The sequence below is a fragment of the Dermacentor variabilis genome, chromosome 2 (genome assembly GCF_050947875.1).
Source record: "Dermacentor variabilis isolate Ectoservices chromosome 2, ASM5094787v1, whole genome shotgun sequence".
NCBI lineage: Eukaryota > Metazoa > Arthropoda > Arachnida > Ixodida > Ixodidae > Dermacentor > Dermacentor variabilis.
Window position 1 is genome coordinate 213,276,150 of NC_134569.1, and position 20,282 is coordinate 213,296,431.

Genomic DNA, 20,282 nt, shown 5'->3' on the forward strand with positions numbered 1-20,282 from the left:
CGTAAGCGCCTAGAAGAAAAGGAAGAGCGTGTTGCACGCGACGCACTCGAAATGAAGCGCCTAGAGTTTGAGCTCTTGAAAGCTAAAAATTCTGAAAGACCTATCCCAGAGGCACGTGAAAGCGAGCGCAGAATGACAGACTTGATGGCGCCCTACGCTGTAGGAGGGGACATAGGTCTTTTTCTGGCACAGTTTGAGCGTACGTGTGAGAAACCAAAATTCGCGAGAAACACATGGCCGCAACGCTTGCTTACATTGCTGCCACGTGAGGTAGCTGATATCATAGCCCGCATGGGGAAAGAAGACGCAGAGGACTTCGATGAAGTCAAAGCGAACCTGCTTAAAAAGTACAGATTGTCAGCGGAAGCATTTAGGCGAAAAGTCAGGGAAGTAGGGAAGACCAAAAGTGAGTCATACTCAGATTTTGCACACACCTTGGAGGCAAACCTGGAGGAATGGCTCAGAGAAGAGGGTGCACTCGGCGACGCCGAAAAGACAATGCAGTGCGTTGCTTTAGAACAGTTCTACTGCCGGCTGCCAGTAAACATCAAGTATTGGGCTCAGGATAGACCAGGCGTAGACATTATCACGAGAGCGGCAAATCTCGCTGAGGAGTACGTAATCCGCCGTGCGTTCGAAGGCAACGAAGCTCCTAAGAACGAGGTGACTAAATACAGACCCGACAAGCCAGAGCGATGGTCAAAGTTGAATCAGTATAAATCAAAGGAACGGTCAGATTCAGTGAAAAGTAGTGACGAGAACAGCAAGGGAAGGGAGGAGTCACCCGAACAGAGGGCAGAAAAGCAAAAGAAAAAAGCTTTCGAGGCCAAGAAACCAATAGTTTGCTACAACTGCCAGCAAACAGGGCATATGTCCGTGGGATGCAAAAATCCCGAACTTGTGTTGACGTCACTAACTAGTAACGAGGAAAATCTCAAATTGATAGAACCGTACATTCGAGACCGCGTGGTAAATGGCAAACCGTGTAGAGTGCTTCACGACTCGGCAGCCACAATGGACGTAGTGCACCTGTCGTACGGAGAGGAAGGCCAGTTCACGGGAGAATGTGCTTGGATAAGGCAAGCCATGGAAACCTCCAGTGTTTGTCTCCTTATGGCCAAGATCCGTATCGAAGGCCCTTTTGGAGTACTGGACACTGAAGCTGCCGTCTCGGCCTATCTTCCGCCTCAGTATCCATATTTGTTTTCTAACAAATCAGACGATTTGCTGCGATGCAGAGGAATCGGGTTTAGTGAAGGGTTAGTGCAAGCCTTAACTCGTTCCAAGGCATGGGAGCGCCGCCAAGGCAGTGTATGAATCTCTAGTGGTGGAGGAAACAGGTTTGACGGAGGATTCGTCAACCAGTATCGAACAGGATAGCCCTATAGGGGATAATGCGGAAAGTACCCAAGCTGATGAAGAGGTCAGGAAAATCAGCAGAGCCTGGAATGTCTCGCGAGGCAGAAGGCAGACAAATGTTATTGAATGTAAGCCCTGGCACATTGATTGCTGAGCAGGAAAAAGATTCCACCCTGCGTAAGCTAAGGCCGGACGGTAAAGAAGGTGTGGCCAAACAGAACGTGAAGTTCGTCAAGAGGGCAGGCGTCCTCTATAGAAAGTACACCAGTCGAAAGTGAGTGCAATTCGACCAACTCGTGGTGCCGCATCCCTATTGTGAGCAGCTCCTGCACCTGGTTCACGGGGGCTTTTGGACAGGGCCAGTGGCGTAGCAACAGGGGGGGCCGGGGAGCCGTGGGCCCCGGGTGCACGGCGCCAGTAGGGGGGGGGGTGTCATATAGGTCTGAAAACACCTGAAAATTGTCGATATCCTCGCCTTCCTCGACTACACCCGGGGGGGGGGGGGGTTGACAGAAGAGCTAAGGGCCCCGGGTGCCAGACGACCTAGCTACGCCACTGGACAGGGCATCTGGGCATTCGTAAAACAAAGAACCGCTTATTGCAGGAATTTTACTGGCCCGGCTGCATTCGAGAAGTAGAAGCATTTCTAAGAAACTGCGACACATGTCACCGCATAGGCAAGCCCGGTGATAAGGCTAAAGCGCCAATGAGACTTGTTCCCATTAACCCGGATCCATTTCGCAGGCTCATAATAGACACAGTGGGACCACTTCCAGCAACGCAGTCTGGCTATCGACATATTCTTACTGCACTATGCCCTGCAACGAAATTTCCCGAGGCAGTGCCTCTCAAGGAACTAAACTCGGCGGAGATTGTCAACGCGCTTTTATCTATCTTCGCGCGAGTAGGGTTTCCCGCAGACATCGAGTCAGATCAAGGATCCGTCTTTACGAGCGCACTGACCTCGACGTTTCTGGAAAGGTGCGGTATTAAAATTATCCACAGCTCAGTGTACCACCCGCAGTCAAACGCGGTAGAGAAAGTCCACTCAGTCATGAAACGGCTTTTGCGAGCCCTTTGATATGAGCACAAAGCCGATTGGGAGAGTTGCTTGCCTGCAGCAATGTTCGCGCTTCGAACTGCACCGCACGAATCGACAGGTTTTTCACCTTCAGAGCTCGTTTACGGACGCTGCCTTCGCTTCCCTCTCCGCATTGATCGAGAAGCCTGGGAAGGCCGGGCAGACGATCCTTCGGTCGTGGCATACGTGCTAGAGCTGTTGGACCGTCTACACGCTTCACAGGAATTAGCAGGGCAGGAAATGCGTAAGGCAAAAAGCGATGCTAAGCATTACTATGATAGGACGACTCGCACGTGACGCTTTGAAGTGGGGGAAAAGGTAATGATCCTGAAACCCTCGTTGAAAAACAAACTAGAGGTTCAATGGGAAGGACCGGTTGACATAATTCAGAAATTATCTGAAACAAACTACGTAATCACGGTACCGGGAAAACGAAGGACACCACAAGTGTACCATTGGAATCTACTTAAAGACTACCGGCAGAGGGAAGTCCCTTAACCAACCTGAGGAAGTGCCTGTCGACTTTCCAGAGTTAACAACAGTGACGGAGGCAAAAGACATTCACGAGACCATTGATAAGTTAGTAGAACAGGCGTTGTTGAATCCCAATCGAAGGGCCGAACTGAGGGAACTCGTGTTTGAATTTAAAGACGTATATTCAGACACACCGGGCAGGGCCACTGCGATTGTTCACGATATCGAGTTAACCTCGCCGGACCCTGTTCGTTCGAAAGCTTATCGCGTTTCGCCTCGTCAACGTGACGTCATGATCGCTGAAATAAACAAGATGTTAGAGCTAGGTGTAATCGAGCCAGGAGAAAGTGATTATACCTCGCCTCTTATCTTAGTTGAGGTCCCAGGAAAGGAGCCGCGACCATGTATCGACTACCGCAGGCTCAATTTAATCACGAAGGACCAGACTTATCCAATACCGCATATCGAGGAAAGGCTTGAGAAAGTGAGCAGTGCTAATTTCATCTATACGCTCGATTTAGTCAGAGGGTATTGGCCGGTTCCGTTGACCGAGAGGGCAAGCAGGCTTGCGGCGTTTATTTCCCCGATGGGAACCTTTCGTCCGAAAGTCCTGAGGTTTGGATTAAAGAATGCGCCATATTGCTTCTCTAGCCTTATGGACCAAGTGCTACGAAGAGTGGAGGACTTTGCACTTCCCAATCTCGATGAGATAGCAATATTTTCTTCATCATGGGCGGACCATATGCAACACCTGCGAACCGTGCTGTGTCGTCTACGAGAGGCCAACTTAACAGTTAAGGATCCCAAATGCCAATTAGGGCGCGGAGGTAGCTTATCTAGGCCATGTAATAGGGCAAGGCCATCGTCGGCCTTCCGAGGTTAAACTGACCGCAATAGACAACTTCCCGCAACAACGCACAAAGCGGGACATCAGATCATTCCTTGGCTTGGTAGGTTATTACCAAAGATATATCCCGCGGTATTCAGAGATTGCGAGTCTTTTAACGGATGCTCTCAGAAAAACAGAATCACAAACGGTAAAGTGGGATGACGCAAAAGAAAAGGCGTTTAGTATGCTGAAGAAAGCACTAACGAGTCAGCCAGTGTTGAACGCGCCCGTCTACTCTAAGCCGTTCATTCTTCAGTGTGATGCCAGTGACAGGGGTATGGGGGTGGTGCTCTGTCAAAAGAGAGATGACGAGAACGAACACGCTATAGTGTACGCCAGTAGAAAACTTTCAGTTCGTGAGGAAGCTTACAGTTCATCAGAAAAAGAATGCGCCTGCGTAGTATGGGCGGTGCAGAAGCTAGCTTCCTATATTGCTGGTTCACGGTTCACCATAGAGACTGACCACTGTCCCCTCACATGGCTCCAGTCCATGTCTACGAAAAACGGTCGTCTTTTGCGCTGGAGCTTGGCTCTTCAACAGTACACCTTCGATATTCGCTACAAGAAGGGTAAGCTTAACGGAAATGCCGATGATTTGAGCCGTTGCTCCTAGAGTAAAGAAAGCCTCATGTTCATCCGGGTTTTCATGGCATTTTTACATTCGTTCATGCGTTTTTCCGAATTCATAAGTTTTCCGAAGTGAAGCCGATTGTTAGCTGATTCTAATAACCACGTCTCAACGCTTTCGAGAAATGGCTGTTTTTAGTGTTCATGGGGGGAGGACGCGCGTAGGGAATAGGAAAGGTGTAGCGGGTTTTCTTTCTTTTTTTCTTTAAAGCCGGGTGTGTCTTGGGGGAGGGTGGCCTTGTGCTCGCTGCTTTGTGGTTGTGGGTCCGGCACTGTTTCGGGGTGACTGCTTGCCCACGCTGGAGACGGAAAGTTGCGAGACCTGCTTGCAAGACCAATTTGAGTGTGTGCGTGTGTAGAGAGGCCCTTTCCTCGAATTGGACCTAGAAGAGAACTTCCACGAACCCGCAACGCGCAGAAGAGGCGGACAGGCGTCTACAATTCCAGCAGGCGGGACGACTTCTTCATTTCAGCAGGCTCGGTATAACCAGAGGAGTAGGGGCCCTCTTTCTGTGTGGTGACGTAATCACCATCGAGCACAGTAAAAGATGATAGCCAATCGACGAAAGTCAAAGCTTTAGGCGGCAGGCGGATGAAGGCGGTTGTACTAAAGTTGCTCGGCAGTTTGGCACGAATATGTGCGAGTAGAGGAAGTTCGCGGCAAAGGGTACCAGCAGAATAGTCGATCAAAGCTGAATGCGCCGTAAGAAAGTCGAGTCCGTGGATTAGGTCATGGGGACAATTGGCCAGCGCTGTAAAAAGAAGATGAACGTGGCGGTCGGCGATAATATTCTATTTATTCATATATTTCACATACCCTCAAGCGCCAAGGCATCATAGATTGGAGTGGGGTACTTATACAGGAAGTACACATTCCAGCGACGTCAACAGTGATGAAGGATTTTGACACGACGAAGATAATGCAGCCCTACCCCCAGAAGCTGCGTGGTCTACTTTTCCGTCCGGAAGGGTTCATAATTGGTCGGCGATGAATAGCGGCGTGGCTGTGGTGACGGGGACCGACGGCGAGCGAGCAGGACGACAGTCATCGACGGATACCTCAGAGGTAGGAGGCATACGATGAGGCGAGTAACGGCACGGGTCGGCATATGGGTGAAAGGACGGGGAAAAGGAGCTCGAATACGACGACGTCCAGGAAGTGCGGCAGTGGCGAGCGACATGGCCAGTGCGGAGGCAACAGAAGCTAATGGCCTTGTCGTCCGGACTTCTCCACTCGGAAGGGTTACGGTATCTGGGAGAGGAATCTGGGAGGCGTAGCTGTCAGCACCGGTCGGGCGTCAGGTGGGGAGTCGGAGAAGGCAGCAGGAAAACCTAGGTTTGCAAATTCTTGCCGCACAACTGCCTGAATGAGACAGATCGCTGGGGCTGGTTGGTCAATGGTGGAGTCAAGTGGGCGTGGATGGAACGGCGCAGGACTTGTAGCCTCGACATCGCGGTGAGCAATAGGTTCAAGGTGCTCATTTAAAAGTGATGAAGCGGTAAGGTCGACGCAAGACGACCTTACCGCAAGACGACGTCGCAGCCGTGTTAGGGAGCCGGGAGAACTGTGGTATGACGCGGCGGCTTTTGGCGAGCTCAAAGAGGCGGCATTCCTTGACAATGACGTCGATGGTAGACACATTGTTCAAGACCAACTAGTTGAATCTGTCGTCCGCGATCCCTTTGAGCACGTGGCCGACTTTGTGAACCTCGACCATTTTTTGGCCGACTTCCCGCCAAAGAGCGAGCACGTTTTGTATGTACGAGACAAACGATTCAGCAGAAGACTGAACTCGGGTAACAAGCTCTTTTCTAGCAGCCAGATGACGACCAGTGGTATTTCCAAAGAGGTCGCTGAGCTTCTCTTTGAAAGCAACTCAGCTAGAGATATCGTCCTCGTTTGTCCGGAACCAGACACGAGGAGTTCCACCCGTCCAAGTAGAATACGACATTCGTTAGCATACTGGTAGGGTCCCAGCAGTTCTTTTGGCTAACACGCTCATACAGGCTGAGCCAGTCCTCAACGTCGACATTAATTACCTTGGCCGGAGAACAAGCCAAGATCGCGGGGATCGGTATAACGGTAACGTACGTTGTTGTCGAGGTCGCAGGAGTAGAAGCAGACGAAGTATCACCGAAAGTCATAGCGGAATGCAGGACGGTGCTGCCGCTGCGGAGCTCCGTGGCGAGGACCGGGGAATGGCACCCTCCACCAAAATGTGACGCGAACGAAGGATTAAGAACTGGGGACTATTTACAAAGTATATTTACAAAAGATAACTGCAGTGCTGGCCAGTTCAGCCGACAGCTCGAGAATGAGAGAGCGTTCGTCGTCTTCGTCGGGGCGCCCGCGTGCATCGTCCACAAGAAACACACAATATGCATGTATCAATATTGTTAAGATGAGGTGAAGAAGAGAACGATGACGGTTCTGAAGATGACGAAAAGTTGAAACAGCCTGGCGGGGCTCTTTTCCACCTCCGCGAACGTTCGCTGTTTGTAAATATATTGTAAATAGTTTTATACGCGTGACAATACCACTGCGGTGTTTCACCACATGTCCATTAAACCAGTCTCTCTTAAGAATGCAATAAGAAGACGCGAAAGTTCTTTGCGGGCTATAGCTGATTCTTGGGGGAACACCAGGTGTCGCAGGCAAGCATGGAGAAGGTCCTTCTTATTGCAGGTTATCCAGAAGAGCGCCCCTTTCATCTTGGTATTTAGGGCGCGACAACAGAAAGTGTTCAATGCCCCCTTTCTCGTCGCATGTCGTATAGCTCGGATAATCGATGCACCCCCTCTTAAACAAGCAAGCTGGTGCACTGGCAGATGCTGTCCTTACTCGATTCAGAACTCGGGCTTCTTTTCGACGAAATCTCCTGGTTTTGTAGGGAATATGTGATGGAAACCAAAGTGACCCAATGTGATTTCGAGGAGGAGAAGGAATAAACTTTATTTGTGCACAGCAAATTTGAGACCTAGGCCTCTACCTGAATGACGGCCTCGAGCCCTTGAGCCCTGGCGGCATCTTCGGCCTGTTGGATTGCCTTGAGTTGGTCTTCCGGTGCACAGCTGAGCAACGCGGTCTCCCACTGCTCTCTGGTCTTAATTATTTTATTCTGTATGGGTGTACGAGGACAAGCCCAAACCATATGTTGTAGGTCCGCCCTTTCTTCACAGAATCTACATCTATCCGTGTAAAGGTCCGGGTAGTAGCGGTGGTAGGCCACCGGGTTCCTATATGTATCTGTTTGTAAGAGGCGCCATGCCGTCGCTTGCCGTCTATTTAACGAGGAGTGCGCCGGGGGGAAATGGGCCCTTCCCAATTTATAGTGTTTGGTGATCTCGTTAAAGCTGGTCATCCGGTCTCTCTCCCTTCCCAGTATTTGTTGCGTGTCACCTGCTCGGGCTGTCAGTTCTCGAGCCAGGTTGTGCGCTATTTCGTTCCCGTGAAGGGAGGAGTGTGCGGGTGCCCATATAATGTGAATGTCGCGATCTTCACGAAAGTTGTTTAAGATTCTCAGTGCTTCCGGCGAGATTCTTCCTTTTGCATAGTTCTTGACGGCTGTCTTGCAGTCGCTTACTAAGATGTTAGCTTCCGTGGAGCCTATTGCCAGTGCAAAGGCAGCTTCCTCCGCCACCTCTCCCTTCCATGTTTTTACCGTCCCACTAACTCTGCAGTCACCCTCTAGACTCGTAGCAACTATCGACATACTCTGTCCATTTGCGTACTCTGCCGCCTCCACATAGACCACGTCCCTGGCACTACGGAATCTTTTGTGGAGAGCTCTCGCTCGTGCGTTTCTTCGATCTTGGTGAAACTCCGGATGCATGTTTCTGGGGATTGGGGGTATTGATAGATGTTCCCTTATTTTCCTTGGGATGTCTCTCCGCACTCCGTGCTGTGCTTCGTAGGTTATTCCGATGTCATCTAAGATGTGTCTCCCCATCAAACTCTGTGTAAGTCTTTCATACTGCGCTACTCTCTGGACCTCAATAAGTTCGTCTAATGTGTTGTGCCCGCCGAGCGCCAAGAATTTCTCGTTTGACGTATTTGCCGGAACTCCCAAGGCTTGCTTGTACGCCCTTCTAATAATGCAGTCTATCTTGGCTTTCTCCGCAGCGTAGGGCTTGAGGTAAGGAACCACATATACAATACGACTGATTACAAATGTTTCTATTAATCGGATGAGATTGTGCTCTTTCATGCCATAGTGCCTGTTGTATATCCGCTTTATTAGTCTGATTTGTTGAACACTATTGTCAAGTAGTCTAATGGCTTCACCGTTATGGCCGTTTTTCGATATGCGGAGTCCCAGTATTCTCAGGCTCTCCACTATCGGTATCGTGGTGCCTTCTACTGTGACCACAATGCCCGGCCTTTCCCTAATGCTTTTTCGACCCCGGCATATGGGCCTATAGAGCTGAAGTTCTGATTTTTGCGAGGAGCATCTCAGTCCCTTGTCTTTGATGTAGTCTTCCACCGTGTTTACTGCTGTTTGAAGGATCTCTTCCACATGCCCATCGCTTCCACCCCCCACCCAAAGGGTGATGTCGTCCGCATAGAGGCTGTGTCCGAGTCCTTCTATCTTTTCGAGTCTCGCAGGAAGACCGATCATTGCCACATTGAATAGAAAGGGAGATAGGACTGAACCCTGCGGGGTACCCCTATTACCTAGCTTGAGCGCGTCCGATTTAAATGTCATATTTTTTCCTCTGTGAGGCCTTGACTTTGGGAGGAGGATAGAGCGCTGCATATGCAAGTGCATCAGCTTTTTCGTTGCCAGAAATATCAATGTTGGAGGGAATCCACTGAAACTTTAATCCTTTGTTGCCGAGTTCTTTCACGAGGGCTAGTGATTTGCGCGGGAACTTGGTGGACGTTAGATCACGGTAGAGTTATTGCAACGCGGTCTTTGAGTCCGCAAGGAGAACCACATTCTGTGGAGGGAAAGCCTTTAGTTTGCGCAAAGCAGCAGCTATTGCAACGCCTTCCGCTACCGTCGACGAGGCTATACAGTCTAGACGGCCCGAGCACGTATATCTCAGAGAGAGAATACTAAATGCAGCAGCGCAGCGGTCTTCGTCTACTTTGACAGACCCTCCTGTGTATACTTGCTAGTGATTCGGATAAGTCGTGATCAAATGCTCCAGAACTAGTGACTCGGCTACTACAGATGGAATGCAACTCTTTGACTGCAACCGTCGTACACTTACGTTGCATGTAATATCTTCGAATGTCCAGGGCGGGTGTACCTTTTCCCTCTATCTCGAGCAGTACAATCCTAAGACTTGAAGCGTGTTTAGTGCTGCATCAAAATGTGAGCGCGTTCTTTTACCCATGCGTCTTAAGAGGGCTTTCCCGGGCGAAGACTCATTCAAACGTAGTATCTTGGTCATGAGATTCTAAGAAGCGTGAAGTCGCAGAGGACGTGACATCTTCGTAGAGCACTTTTTTTGTACGGAACTCCCATGCCCAGATGAAGACCTTTTCTGTGTTCGGCTTCTAGGCGCCCATATTGACTGCCAGCTCAATAGAGACCCTAAAGCTCTTTGCTGGATTCGTGCCTTTCTCATTAACCGTGCACAATTTGTATGCGCTAATGATCACGCACTCATCCCCAACGCCAGTTATTTCTGGCGTTCTTCAAGGTGCGGCGCTTGGTCTATTATTATTTGTCATTTATAACAATGGGACTTTGCAATCTACCGATCATACTAAATTCGTATGTTTTCTGGCGACTGTGTCATACGTATACCACAGGATAACCAAACCTGACGACCTTGCTTCTTGTCAGGCTGACCTAGTTAGCCTATATAACTGATGCCAGGCGTGGCACATGGATCGAAATCCTTTTAAATGCAAAACAATTCGTGTTACTCAAAGCTCATCATCATGTTTTAAATATTTAACACTCTACTTTAGTCAGTTTCTTCATATCAGTATCTTGGAGTCCATATTACTAATAATCTTTCCTGGGCATTCCACATTATGCCTATTACTGCAAAGGCTAACCGAACACTAGTTTTTTAGGGAAGAAACCTTATTTTATCCGCATATTCACAAAAAAGGAGCATTAACCTATGTTAATCCACGATTAGAGTACGCATCCTCAACATGCTACGCATGTAATAACCCCGTCACACGGGTGCTTCCAAAGCCATTTGAACAAAAGATCCTTCACTTCAAGAGTAAACGGGCGCGGTCACATGGGTGCGTAAAAGGAGGCCTAGTTGAAGGGAGCTTTGATTCAAGGCAGTGCGCATTGTTCCTTTGAAATTGCAAGGGAATGCTCTCGAGCGTGGAGGGCGTCCGTCCGAAGCAAAAAATCTGCATAAATGCAGAAGTTCAACTGTTACCTGTTAAAAACAAGTTTCGCTGTACTACAGAAGTGCTTAAACAGTAAACACTTTCGCGACACCAGCAATCACAGTCATGAACACGCCGGTGCAGCAGCGCCGGACCGGCCTGTCGCTATCAGCAACATCGACGCGACATGGATGGCTTGTGCGACTTCGTCATCGACAGTTACTCACCGAAGTGTCTGCGTTTCTTTTCTGTACGTCGTTAGTCTTTTTTGGCAGTCTTTCAACAAAGGTTTTATTTCGGATCCTGAGCATATACAGGGTGTCCCACCTAGCTTTCGCAAAACATTAAAAATATGAAAACGTCACGTAGCTGGACAGAACAGAGGCACTGTTGTTTGCCGTCACTTGGAGATGTTCAAATTATTTTGTATGGCGCCTAATCAAATAATTAGTCTTAATTCATTCATTCATCAACCTCTCTAGTATTATAATTAGATGAAAAGTGTCACTGAAAAATTGTAGGGCGACATGTAAAACTCCCGATACAGCCTTCTGTTGTGCTACATAACAGTGTCCTTCTGAGCGTGAAAGAAACTCGTGAACACACGCAAAATTGCTCTGCGACTGGCCGCTCGAGGCACTTTGCGTGTATTCGTGGGCTTCCTTCACGCTCGGAAAACACTTTTATGTATCACGTATTGTACAACAGACGGCTATATCGGGAGTTTTTCATGTTGCTCTACAATTTTCTCCTTGACACTTTTCATCTAAATATAATATTTGAGAAGTTGATTCATTCATTTGGACTAATTATGCAATTAGGTAGAATAAAAAAAAATAATCTGAGTATCTCCAAGCGATGACAAACAACAGCACCTCGGTTTTGTCCTGCTACGTGGCATTCGCATATTTTTAAAGTTTGGCTAAAGTTAGGTAGGACGCCCTGTATATACACCCATACGAATCCGCAGAGAAGACGAAGGTACAGTGCCACGTGCAAAGTGTGTCAGGAATTCAAGCTCTTTCTTTGATAAAGCCACTCACGGCCAACTGATGCAATCATCTCCTGCCCGTGCAATCTCGGTAGCTTCTACGATATTCTAGGTTAAGCTGTTGCGATGGCGATACACGACAACAGTCTGATCAAACAGAGGACGGCAAGGTGGCTGCGCGTCACATTTTTTTTCCAATGGACTGCCACTTGGCCATCTGTAGCAATATTGCTGACTATTTTGCTGTGATTTTGCAGGCGTACATTCAAGCACCTGCCGGTCTGACCTATGTAGTGTCTTCCACAAGAGAGTGGAATTCTGTAAACAACTCCCTTTTTTACAGGTGACGTAGGCATCTTTGTGCTTCGTGGTACAGCCTGGTTTGCGCATTCTCGTAGAGCAGCTCAACTTGAGCAAGCTCAAGTAAGCTTTTGAGTTTGGGCAAGTAGAGCGAAGGCCCCTGATGGTACACTAAACAAATAAATTTCACCTAGATTGCTGCACGTGTGTTTTCGCTTGTGAATTTGGATTGTGAACTAAGAGATATTGTGGCGCAACTCCGAGAAACTCGTTTTATTTAGTGTTCTTACATTGCAACGGCTTTGTTATCCTAAGAGTGGCCATCATTTAATTGCACGTCATATCAGAGGAGTCGCTAGCGTCTCCGCGAGGCGCCAAAGTCTCCTGGTATACATTTAATACAGAAAACAGTGACAGTTCTTTCGTAGATTTCTAACAATCATTCGAATTTCAGTTACTATAACAAATTGCATCAATGTAGGCACAGGCTGTATCTCTGAAGTGCCTGTTATCGACGTGACCGATTCTTTCTGCGGTAACTGCCATTTCTCGTAGCTATAATTAATTTAGGGACGAGTGCACTTTTTCACTTTTAAGAATTGTTCGTCACCGTCCATCTTCTTTAAGTCCATCTTCACGGACTGTTGTACCGTACGTAGTGCTTTGTCAGTATTGAACCCGAACTTCTACCAACAAACGCGGCCAGAACAATACGTTTATCATAACCGTTGGCAACTCGGTACGTTACAGCAAAAGTTTTCACAATTTAGTGAAACAACTTTTACGTTTTATTTGAACAAGTGGTCCACATATTATCCGATGGGTCAAGACGGTAAAAACGTAGACAGTTCTCCAGAAAAACCACATTGTCAACATTTCTCCTAAAATACACAAAATATTACAGGGAAAAGACATAGCAAACTAAGGCCACTGTAATCTATAGCCGAGAAAAGGGTAAAGTCATCGCTTATCTGATTATTGCGCTCATTTCTGCCGATGTAACTTTAAAGTCGCCCGGATCCTACCACGCTGCAAATGCCAACCCCTCCGATCACATTTCCCAATGCGCGAGCGCCAAGAATTGTGGCACCCATTAGGGAGCCCTGATTTATCTTCGGCACAAGCCCAACCCTGGTCGAGAGAGTGCGTGCGTATTGTTGAAACATTTGTTAGACCTATTGCGATTCTGACCCCTTTATTTTCCTTTTCCCAGTGTTCTCGCTCACTCGTCTACTAGCTCTCCTTCCGCTCTTTCGCTTTTTTTTTTCTTGCATTTCTGAACACATACTCTCTTTTCAGTTTTGTCATTTTTGCCTTTTTCCTTTCCGAGATGTTCGCGACGTCGGCGACATTTTACCCTCGCACAGCTTATACCCTTACATTCCCATTTTCCTTTCTATCACCATTACGGAGTAGGCCATTTCGGCACGCATACACATGTATGCCAGTGAGGCAGCTAGAGCTCGCGCTCCGGCTTACGCTGCTGTCATTTCTTTTTTTTTTTTTGCTTGCCGAGATCTCTCGCAGGCGGCGATGGACGGCCACCCGCTCTGCATCGGAGGGGACACGTCCACTTCCCTTATCCCTTTGCGCACCACTCTGCCGCCTCGATCTGGCCCGTCTCCGAAAATCGGGTTGGAAACCGCCCCTCCCTCTTCTTCCCTTTCCCGTGGCAGAACGCCGACGAGAAAAGGACACGGAATGACATTTCGAGAGGGAAAATGGGGGAAGCCGCTGCAGGAATGAGGGAAAGCACGAGAGTCGAACTCCGGGAAACAGAGCGTCGCTGGGCAGTGCAAGAGAGTCTGCAATTGTGGAAGCGAAGAACCCGTCGTAGAGAGGGATAAAGAACAAAGAACGGAAACAGCGACAAAATTGCGCTTGGGTTATAGGGAGGAGACCGGGAACGAAGAAAAACGATAGCGGGGTAGGAAGGGGTTCTCCCTTTTTCCCCCTCTCGAATACATGTGTTTTCCGTCGTTGTCTCCAAACCACTTTTGTTTCTGTTCCGAAAGGGGAAAAAGTATATATAGAAAAAGGAAAGGCCCTCATGCTTCGTACAAATGCTACATGGTGTGCGTTTGTCTTCCCCTTCGTCTTTAGTTCTTTCCCATGCCTTCTCTTTCTCTCTATGCTGAAGCACTCCTTTGCCGGCAAAAAAGGGGGTCTTCCTCAATTTGGAATAGGATTGGCGAAGCCTAAACCCCTTCTACACTCGACACTGTCGTGAGCACCATCCTCTGTTTCGCTCGCCGGGCAGGAGGAGGGTCCCAGCAACCGAGCGAGTCAGGACGACAATTTCGTTACTCGGTCCGGGCACCGTCCTGCCACGGATGCTTTTTGTTCGGGGCTTTCCTTTGTCTCGCTCGTTCTCGTGGCTTCTCGCAGATTTTTGCTTGGGGCCCGAGCGCCTGAGGCTCCTTTTCTCTTCTATTTTCTGTTCTCATATAACTATCTCGCGATTCGCCTATTTTTTTAGTGAGATATTGGTATTTTATACGTTGCGAAACGCTTTTCTGTCTCCCTCCTTCCCTCCCGCTCTGCCTTTTTTTCTTTTCAAGCTCAGACAAAAAAAAAATATGAGCTGGCTTTCCCTAGCCCAGCCGTTCTTTTTCTTGAACCAAAGCACCGAAAATTTTGAAGTTTCTTTTTATTTTTTTCAGATTTTTTTGCGTATTTTCATCGAATGCATCGTTCTCCCAAAGCCAACAGTCGTCGTTCGCATTACGTCACTGCAATGCAAAAAAAAAAAAGAAAGTTCGACGATGCTCGCGTAGAGCGCACGCGTACGAAAGTGCGAAGATTGCCGGCTGTCAAAGATATGCGTCCTTTTCCAATGCGAACACACAACTGAAGTGGCAGGTTGTACGTAGTGGAGTCTTATGACCACCGCTTTCGCCATGCCGACATTTCTTTTAAAAGGCAAATAGCCTTCCTTGGCTCTTTCGCCTGTTTTCGGAGTGGTCGGTAAGTTGTGCTCATCGGACTTTCACCTCCGATGCAATACGAAAACTTACTATGCAAAGGATGCATGCTCTCGCTCAAGCAAGTTGCGAGGTGCGTTCGTCAGCGAACGCCAACTATTATAGCCCTTTCAGACGCCCGTGCCCTGGCGCGAGAGCTTTGAGGCGCTTTATGCTTTGGATGCTGATGTTGAGCACGCGCGCGAAGGGCAGCCTTCCTTTTCGCCCACCGTCTCCACCACCTGTGTCAGCTGTGGGAGAGGTCTGCGTAGGTGGGAGAGGAAGATGGCTGTCATCTTCCACACTGGCGTTAGCGCCGCTGGAGACAACAGGTGTCTAACGAAGCAGCTCATGTGAATAGCCACCGATTTTTGCCGCCTCTCGGCCTTTTGGCTGAGATAAAAGTGTAGCCACCGGTACCACCATTACAGATGTGCTGCTTAGCGGCTCCATTCTCTACGGAATTGCGCAATGAAAAAAAAATGCTGCCTATATATATATCCTCACTGCACAAAATATACACCTACAAACGCATCATTTCATTAATGAAGCGAATAGCTTTGTAGAAGCATTCGGTTATTAGCTTACGTTGACAGTCATCGCCGATAGCTGCCGCGCGTTTTTTTTTTTTTTTCCCTGTAACTCGCGCCATCAATAATTCGCTACGACTTGCATTGACGCTTGGTACACGCGTAAGGAAAAAAGTCGCAAGCCTGCGCGGCGCAGACAGCACAGTCGCAGCCTAAGCTGGAGGAGCGCCCGCATAGGAGCTCCATTTTCGGCAGCATGCACTAGAGGGTTCACACCTTGCGAGGAGGCGCCATAGCGTGTACCGAAGAGTAAACACGGGTATTGAGACTACGCGGCGCACATATCACATGCTTTGACCCGTGGTACGATACGATGCTTTTGATGATGATAATTTCAAACGAGGTGGTAACAACTGGCCACCTAGCCTGCTTGAGTTTATCACGTCCAGCTACTTGCAACATGGAATTGCTACATGCAACTACTACATGTCGTGACGGCGGATTGCGACGCAACTACAATGCAACATTTGCGCATATCCATGCTACGCGACGCGCAGGTCAAGTTGTGGCAAGTGGCACAATGCGATGCTAATGATGATGATTATTATTTATTGGCATCCCCTTTGACACGGGGCGGTGACAAAACAGTTACCTGGCCTGCTTGATCTATTCAGTTATTCAGTGCATGTGTTTCATTCTAGGATTTTTATACATCTTTTTAATATTAATTTTCTTCCTGAATGCTTCTCTATCTAGCTTGTACCGCTACCAATGCAACTGCTGCATGGCGTGCCAACTGGCCTAATAATATGTAACTGCAACACAAAGTGTACACATATCGGCACTACGGGGCGCGCATCTGATATCGCGCATATCCTGGCGCGCTGGGACGCTAGTAGGGGGAATTTTTCCACTACAAGCAAACAAGCTAGCGCTGGCGTGGGGAGGAAAAGAGAAGCCGCCGCTTCGAACGGTCGTGTTCGGAATGTGCTCTGCTGGGGACACCGCATTCGCCCTAGGCCTCAGATCTCTTCTAACGTCTACCATCGCCGGTAATTACAAGATCATTCTTACTCGTTTGACATCGGAAACACCACTCTTGCAACTCCGTGTTCCTACACGCGGACCTCGCTGCTCGGCCGTACCACGCCCCGGATTTTCGTGATGCCTTGCTCTCGGTGCTGGATACCAAGGACATTCTCGGAGCAGGCTAGTATCAGATGAGTCATTTGTGGTTCGTCACCTGTGCCAGCAGACTTTCCAAGCTGAAGCTCGTCCATAAAGGTGAGCTCCCAGTCAAAGGGACGAAGTGCCTTGTCATCGGTCCAGAAAGCCGGAACATAAAAATGAAGCTTCTTTGGCTTCCTACTCATCTAGAAGAGAAACGTATTGTTGAGGCATTGGAACCGTATGGCATGGTGCAGTCCATAACCAGAGAAATGTGGCGTTGTGAAGGCATGGAGAGTTGGCAGATGACGAATCGCGATGTAGAATTCACGCTCAAAGAAGGCGTCTCAACCAGTTTCCTCCCTCCCTTTACGACAATCTTCAGACATCAGTGCCTAATTCTGATTCCCGGACGACCTCCTTTGTGTCTTCGATGCAAAAGACTAGGGCGCATAAGACGACAGTGTAAGACACCATGAAGACCCCACGACCCCATGAAAACACCATAATACACCACGAAAGACCGGGGTTGTTGGAGAAGTATGGGAGAGGCCTTTGCCCTGCAGTGGGCGTAACCAGGCTGATGATGATGATGATGATGACACCACGAAGCGCGAAGTGCCACCGTTATGTTCATAATGCAGAAGCATGCGTTGGTAGGTATGCTGACAAGCTCCGTGGCAGTCGACCAGTGTACGATGACACCATCGTTAACCGTGTCATAGATGTAAGTGAGGTCACAGATGCCTCTGGCGACGTGCTTGCTGAAGACCACCGGGCTGTGGAGGTGCAAGTATCGCCAGCTGTCGAGACAGCTACAGCAAAGGCTATGGAAGAAAATACAATGACCAGCTGTGAAAAGGACCCTTGCGCAAACTGGGCGGAATCACCACCTTTTCGGGACCAGCTTCATCCTGTCGACGATACTGAAATGACTGAGGCGTCCAAGAAGCGACCAGAGCCGGTAGATGATTTGGAGTGCTCTGGGAAAGAACCCAGGGTCGTTGCGGCGAAGGCGAAGAAACCCCTTCATAGAGCCCCTGTGAGAGCAGATGCCGCTGCAATTCAAGTAGTTCCTGCAGGTGTGACTCCTCAAAGGGGCGGGACAGACGAAGCAAAGGTAGGAGCGCTGCGTGCAGGTACTGCGCCTAAGTAGTGAAAAAATGGCGGGCGCCCTCCCTTAACGTTTGGAACACTGAATGAATATACGTGGCTTACGTAGTAAGCGACGGCAGGGTAAGTTGTTACACTTGCTGCGCAGCATAGCTTTTGATATATTACTGCCATTCAGGAAACAAAAATTGAATCCGATGGTGAAACACTGGCCGTTGTGGCTCCATTTCTTTCGGAGTATGAGGTATGTGTATGCCACACCATTGGTGTCTCTTGCAGGATGTATGATATTGGCGAGAAAAACGGGGCAATGCAACGAGTTGGGACTGTGCACTCGCAGGGAAGCGCGACTTGTACGGGGGGGGGGGGGGGGGATATCAATATAGAAAGTCAAATTTGTAGTTTTCTTTGCGTGTATGCGCCAAGTAGAGCAGGTGACAGGGAGGACTAGTCTCTCTCTATCATTGACCCAGCACTTAGGAACTGACCCTGTATTGGTTGCCTTTAATTGTGTGTGTGGTGCACAGGATCGGTCAGCTGCAAGGCAGCGCCACGATACTGGTGTTGACGTTTTGAATGCCACGACATGTGACTACCAGCTTGTTGATGTAAGGGAACATGAAAAAGTTCCATTTCGCTGCATACACTTTCAAGCTGCATCTCATGCAAGGATCGATCGCATTTATGTACCGTTACCTATCCTCCCTTGACTATACGGCTACAATGTGCACCCTATCATTGATTGGTGTCCCTTTGTTTTGGCAACCGGCAATTTCAAAGTTCGCAGATGAGCTGGAATTTATGGAAAATTAATATGTTACTCTCACATAAGCCTTTTCTAAATCACGTCCCGGAAATTCTTATTGAGGTATGAAGTCGCACTTCTTTATCACTCTTTGCGCAGTAGAAGATATTCAAGCAAGAGGTTAATATGATAGCCATTGAAGAAGATTCCACATTGTCTTGAGAAAAAAGAAAAATATAAAGAGTTGTACAAGTTGCTATACCAGCTACACGAACTTGAATGCCAGCATCCTGCCAAGTGCATTGAAGACATTTACAACATTAAGGCACAATGCAGACAATGGACACTGAAAGATGCAGAGGTGCACTAGACAGAGAGCGCACTCGTCGGTATTTGGAGCAACAGCCTTGTAGTCGCCCGCTTGGGGATGAGCTTCGGCATGCTCTGTCGAAGCAAGTGCTCGAGATAGAGAATACCGCAGCTATATTTAATGACCAGGGTAAGATAATAAAAGCGTTAACGGATCGTTATGAAAATATATTTCAGTTTGATAAAGTTATTAATAGTGAAACTGTAACGGAAAGATTTGTTTCGTTGCTGCCACAACTCAGTCAAGAAGAATGTAATGATGTTGATAGAGAAATATGCATCACAGAAGTTAAGGAAACCATTGCTTCGCCAGCTAAAGGCAGAGCTCCTGGGTCTGTTGGCTTCAGTGCCGAATATCATCAGAGCTTTTGCTCTATATTAGCTCCCTTTCTGCTTAAAGTGTATGAAGAAGCTCACCGGATTGGATATCTACCCGCCACGCTCTATCAAGGGCACACAGTACTTATCCTAAAAAGCGGTGATGCAACTAAATTGCAAAAAGTCGAGGGATATCGCCCCATAGCACTTTGAAACGGGGATTATAATATATTTGCGAAGATATTGCGAAGATATTGAAGCCAGTCGCCTTCAAGACATAATTCAGTCAGTGGTGGGAGGCCATCAAACATGTGGCATTACAGGAAGGTCAATCCAGACATACATGCACGTTGCGCGGTCTGTGCTGGAGTGCGCAGCAGAAAGTGCCGGTCAGGTCGCAATAGTTCAGGTTGATTTGGCAAAAGCATTTGATAAAGTTAATCACTACTCTTTGTTTATGTTTATGTGCTCTAATTACAGCACATAAACATTGAGTCTCCTAATTCTGTTAAGGGCATCATTATCTGTTATGTTAATGGCACAAGAAGGTTAGTAGTTAATGGTTGTCTATCCGAGCCTATCTATCTCAGGGCTTCGGTAAGGCAAGGTTGTCCCTTGTCCTCTCTATTATTCGCTTTGTACTTAGAACCACTTTGAGCACGAATTCTGAAGGATCGTGCTTTTCACGGGTTCAAATTGTTATCCGATGAGATCCGCGTACTTGCCTATGCAGATGACATAGCCTTCTTAAAACTGCACACAATGCCCTTGCCATAACGCAACAGTTTCTGGTGCAGCAGTAAACTTTGAGAAGAATTCAAGGTTTTGGTACGATCTATGGAGTACAATGCCAACCCACTTCGCCGGTATTCAGTGGAGGCAAGACTTTCAGTACTTAGGTGTACCTCTCTCTCAATATCGCGATAGTAATCCAGAGTGGTCAGCAGAAGTTGCGGAAGCACACCATAAGGTTAACAACTGCCAGGGACGGCAGCTCTCCATACTTATCCGAGCTGAAGCTTGCAATGTGTTCCTAGCAGCTTGAC

General features: G+C 48.2%; 1 protein-coding gene across 1 annotated transcript in view; it reads right to left on the minus strand.

The window, feature by feature from the left end:
• Positions 1-16,639: 16,639 nt before the first annotated feature.
• The window catches only part of LOC142570678 (uncharacterized), a 110,312-nt gene continuing 106,669 nt past the window's right edge, over positions 16,640-20,282 (minus strand). The window contains exon 3 of the mRNA XM_075679029.1: positions 16,640-16,897. Coding sequence (XP_075535144.1) covers positions 16,640-16,897 — 258 coding nt within the window. The remainder of the gene's footprint in view (positions 16,898-20,282) is intronic.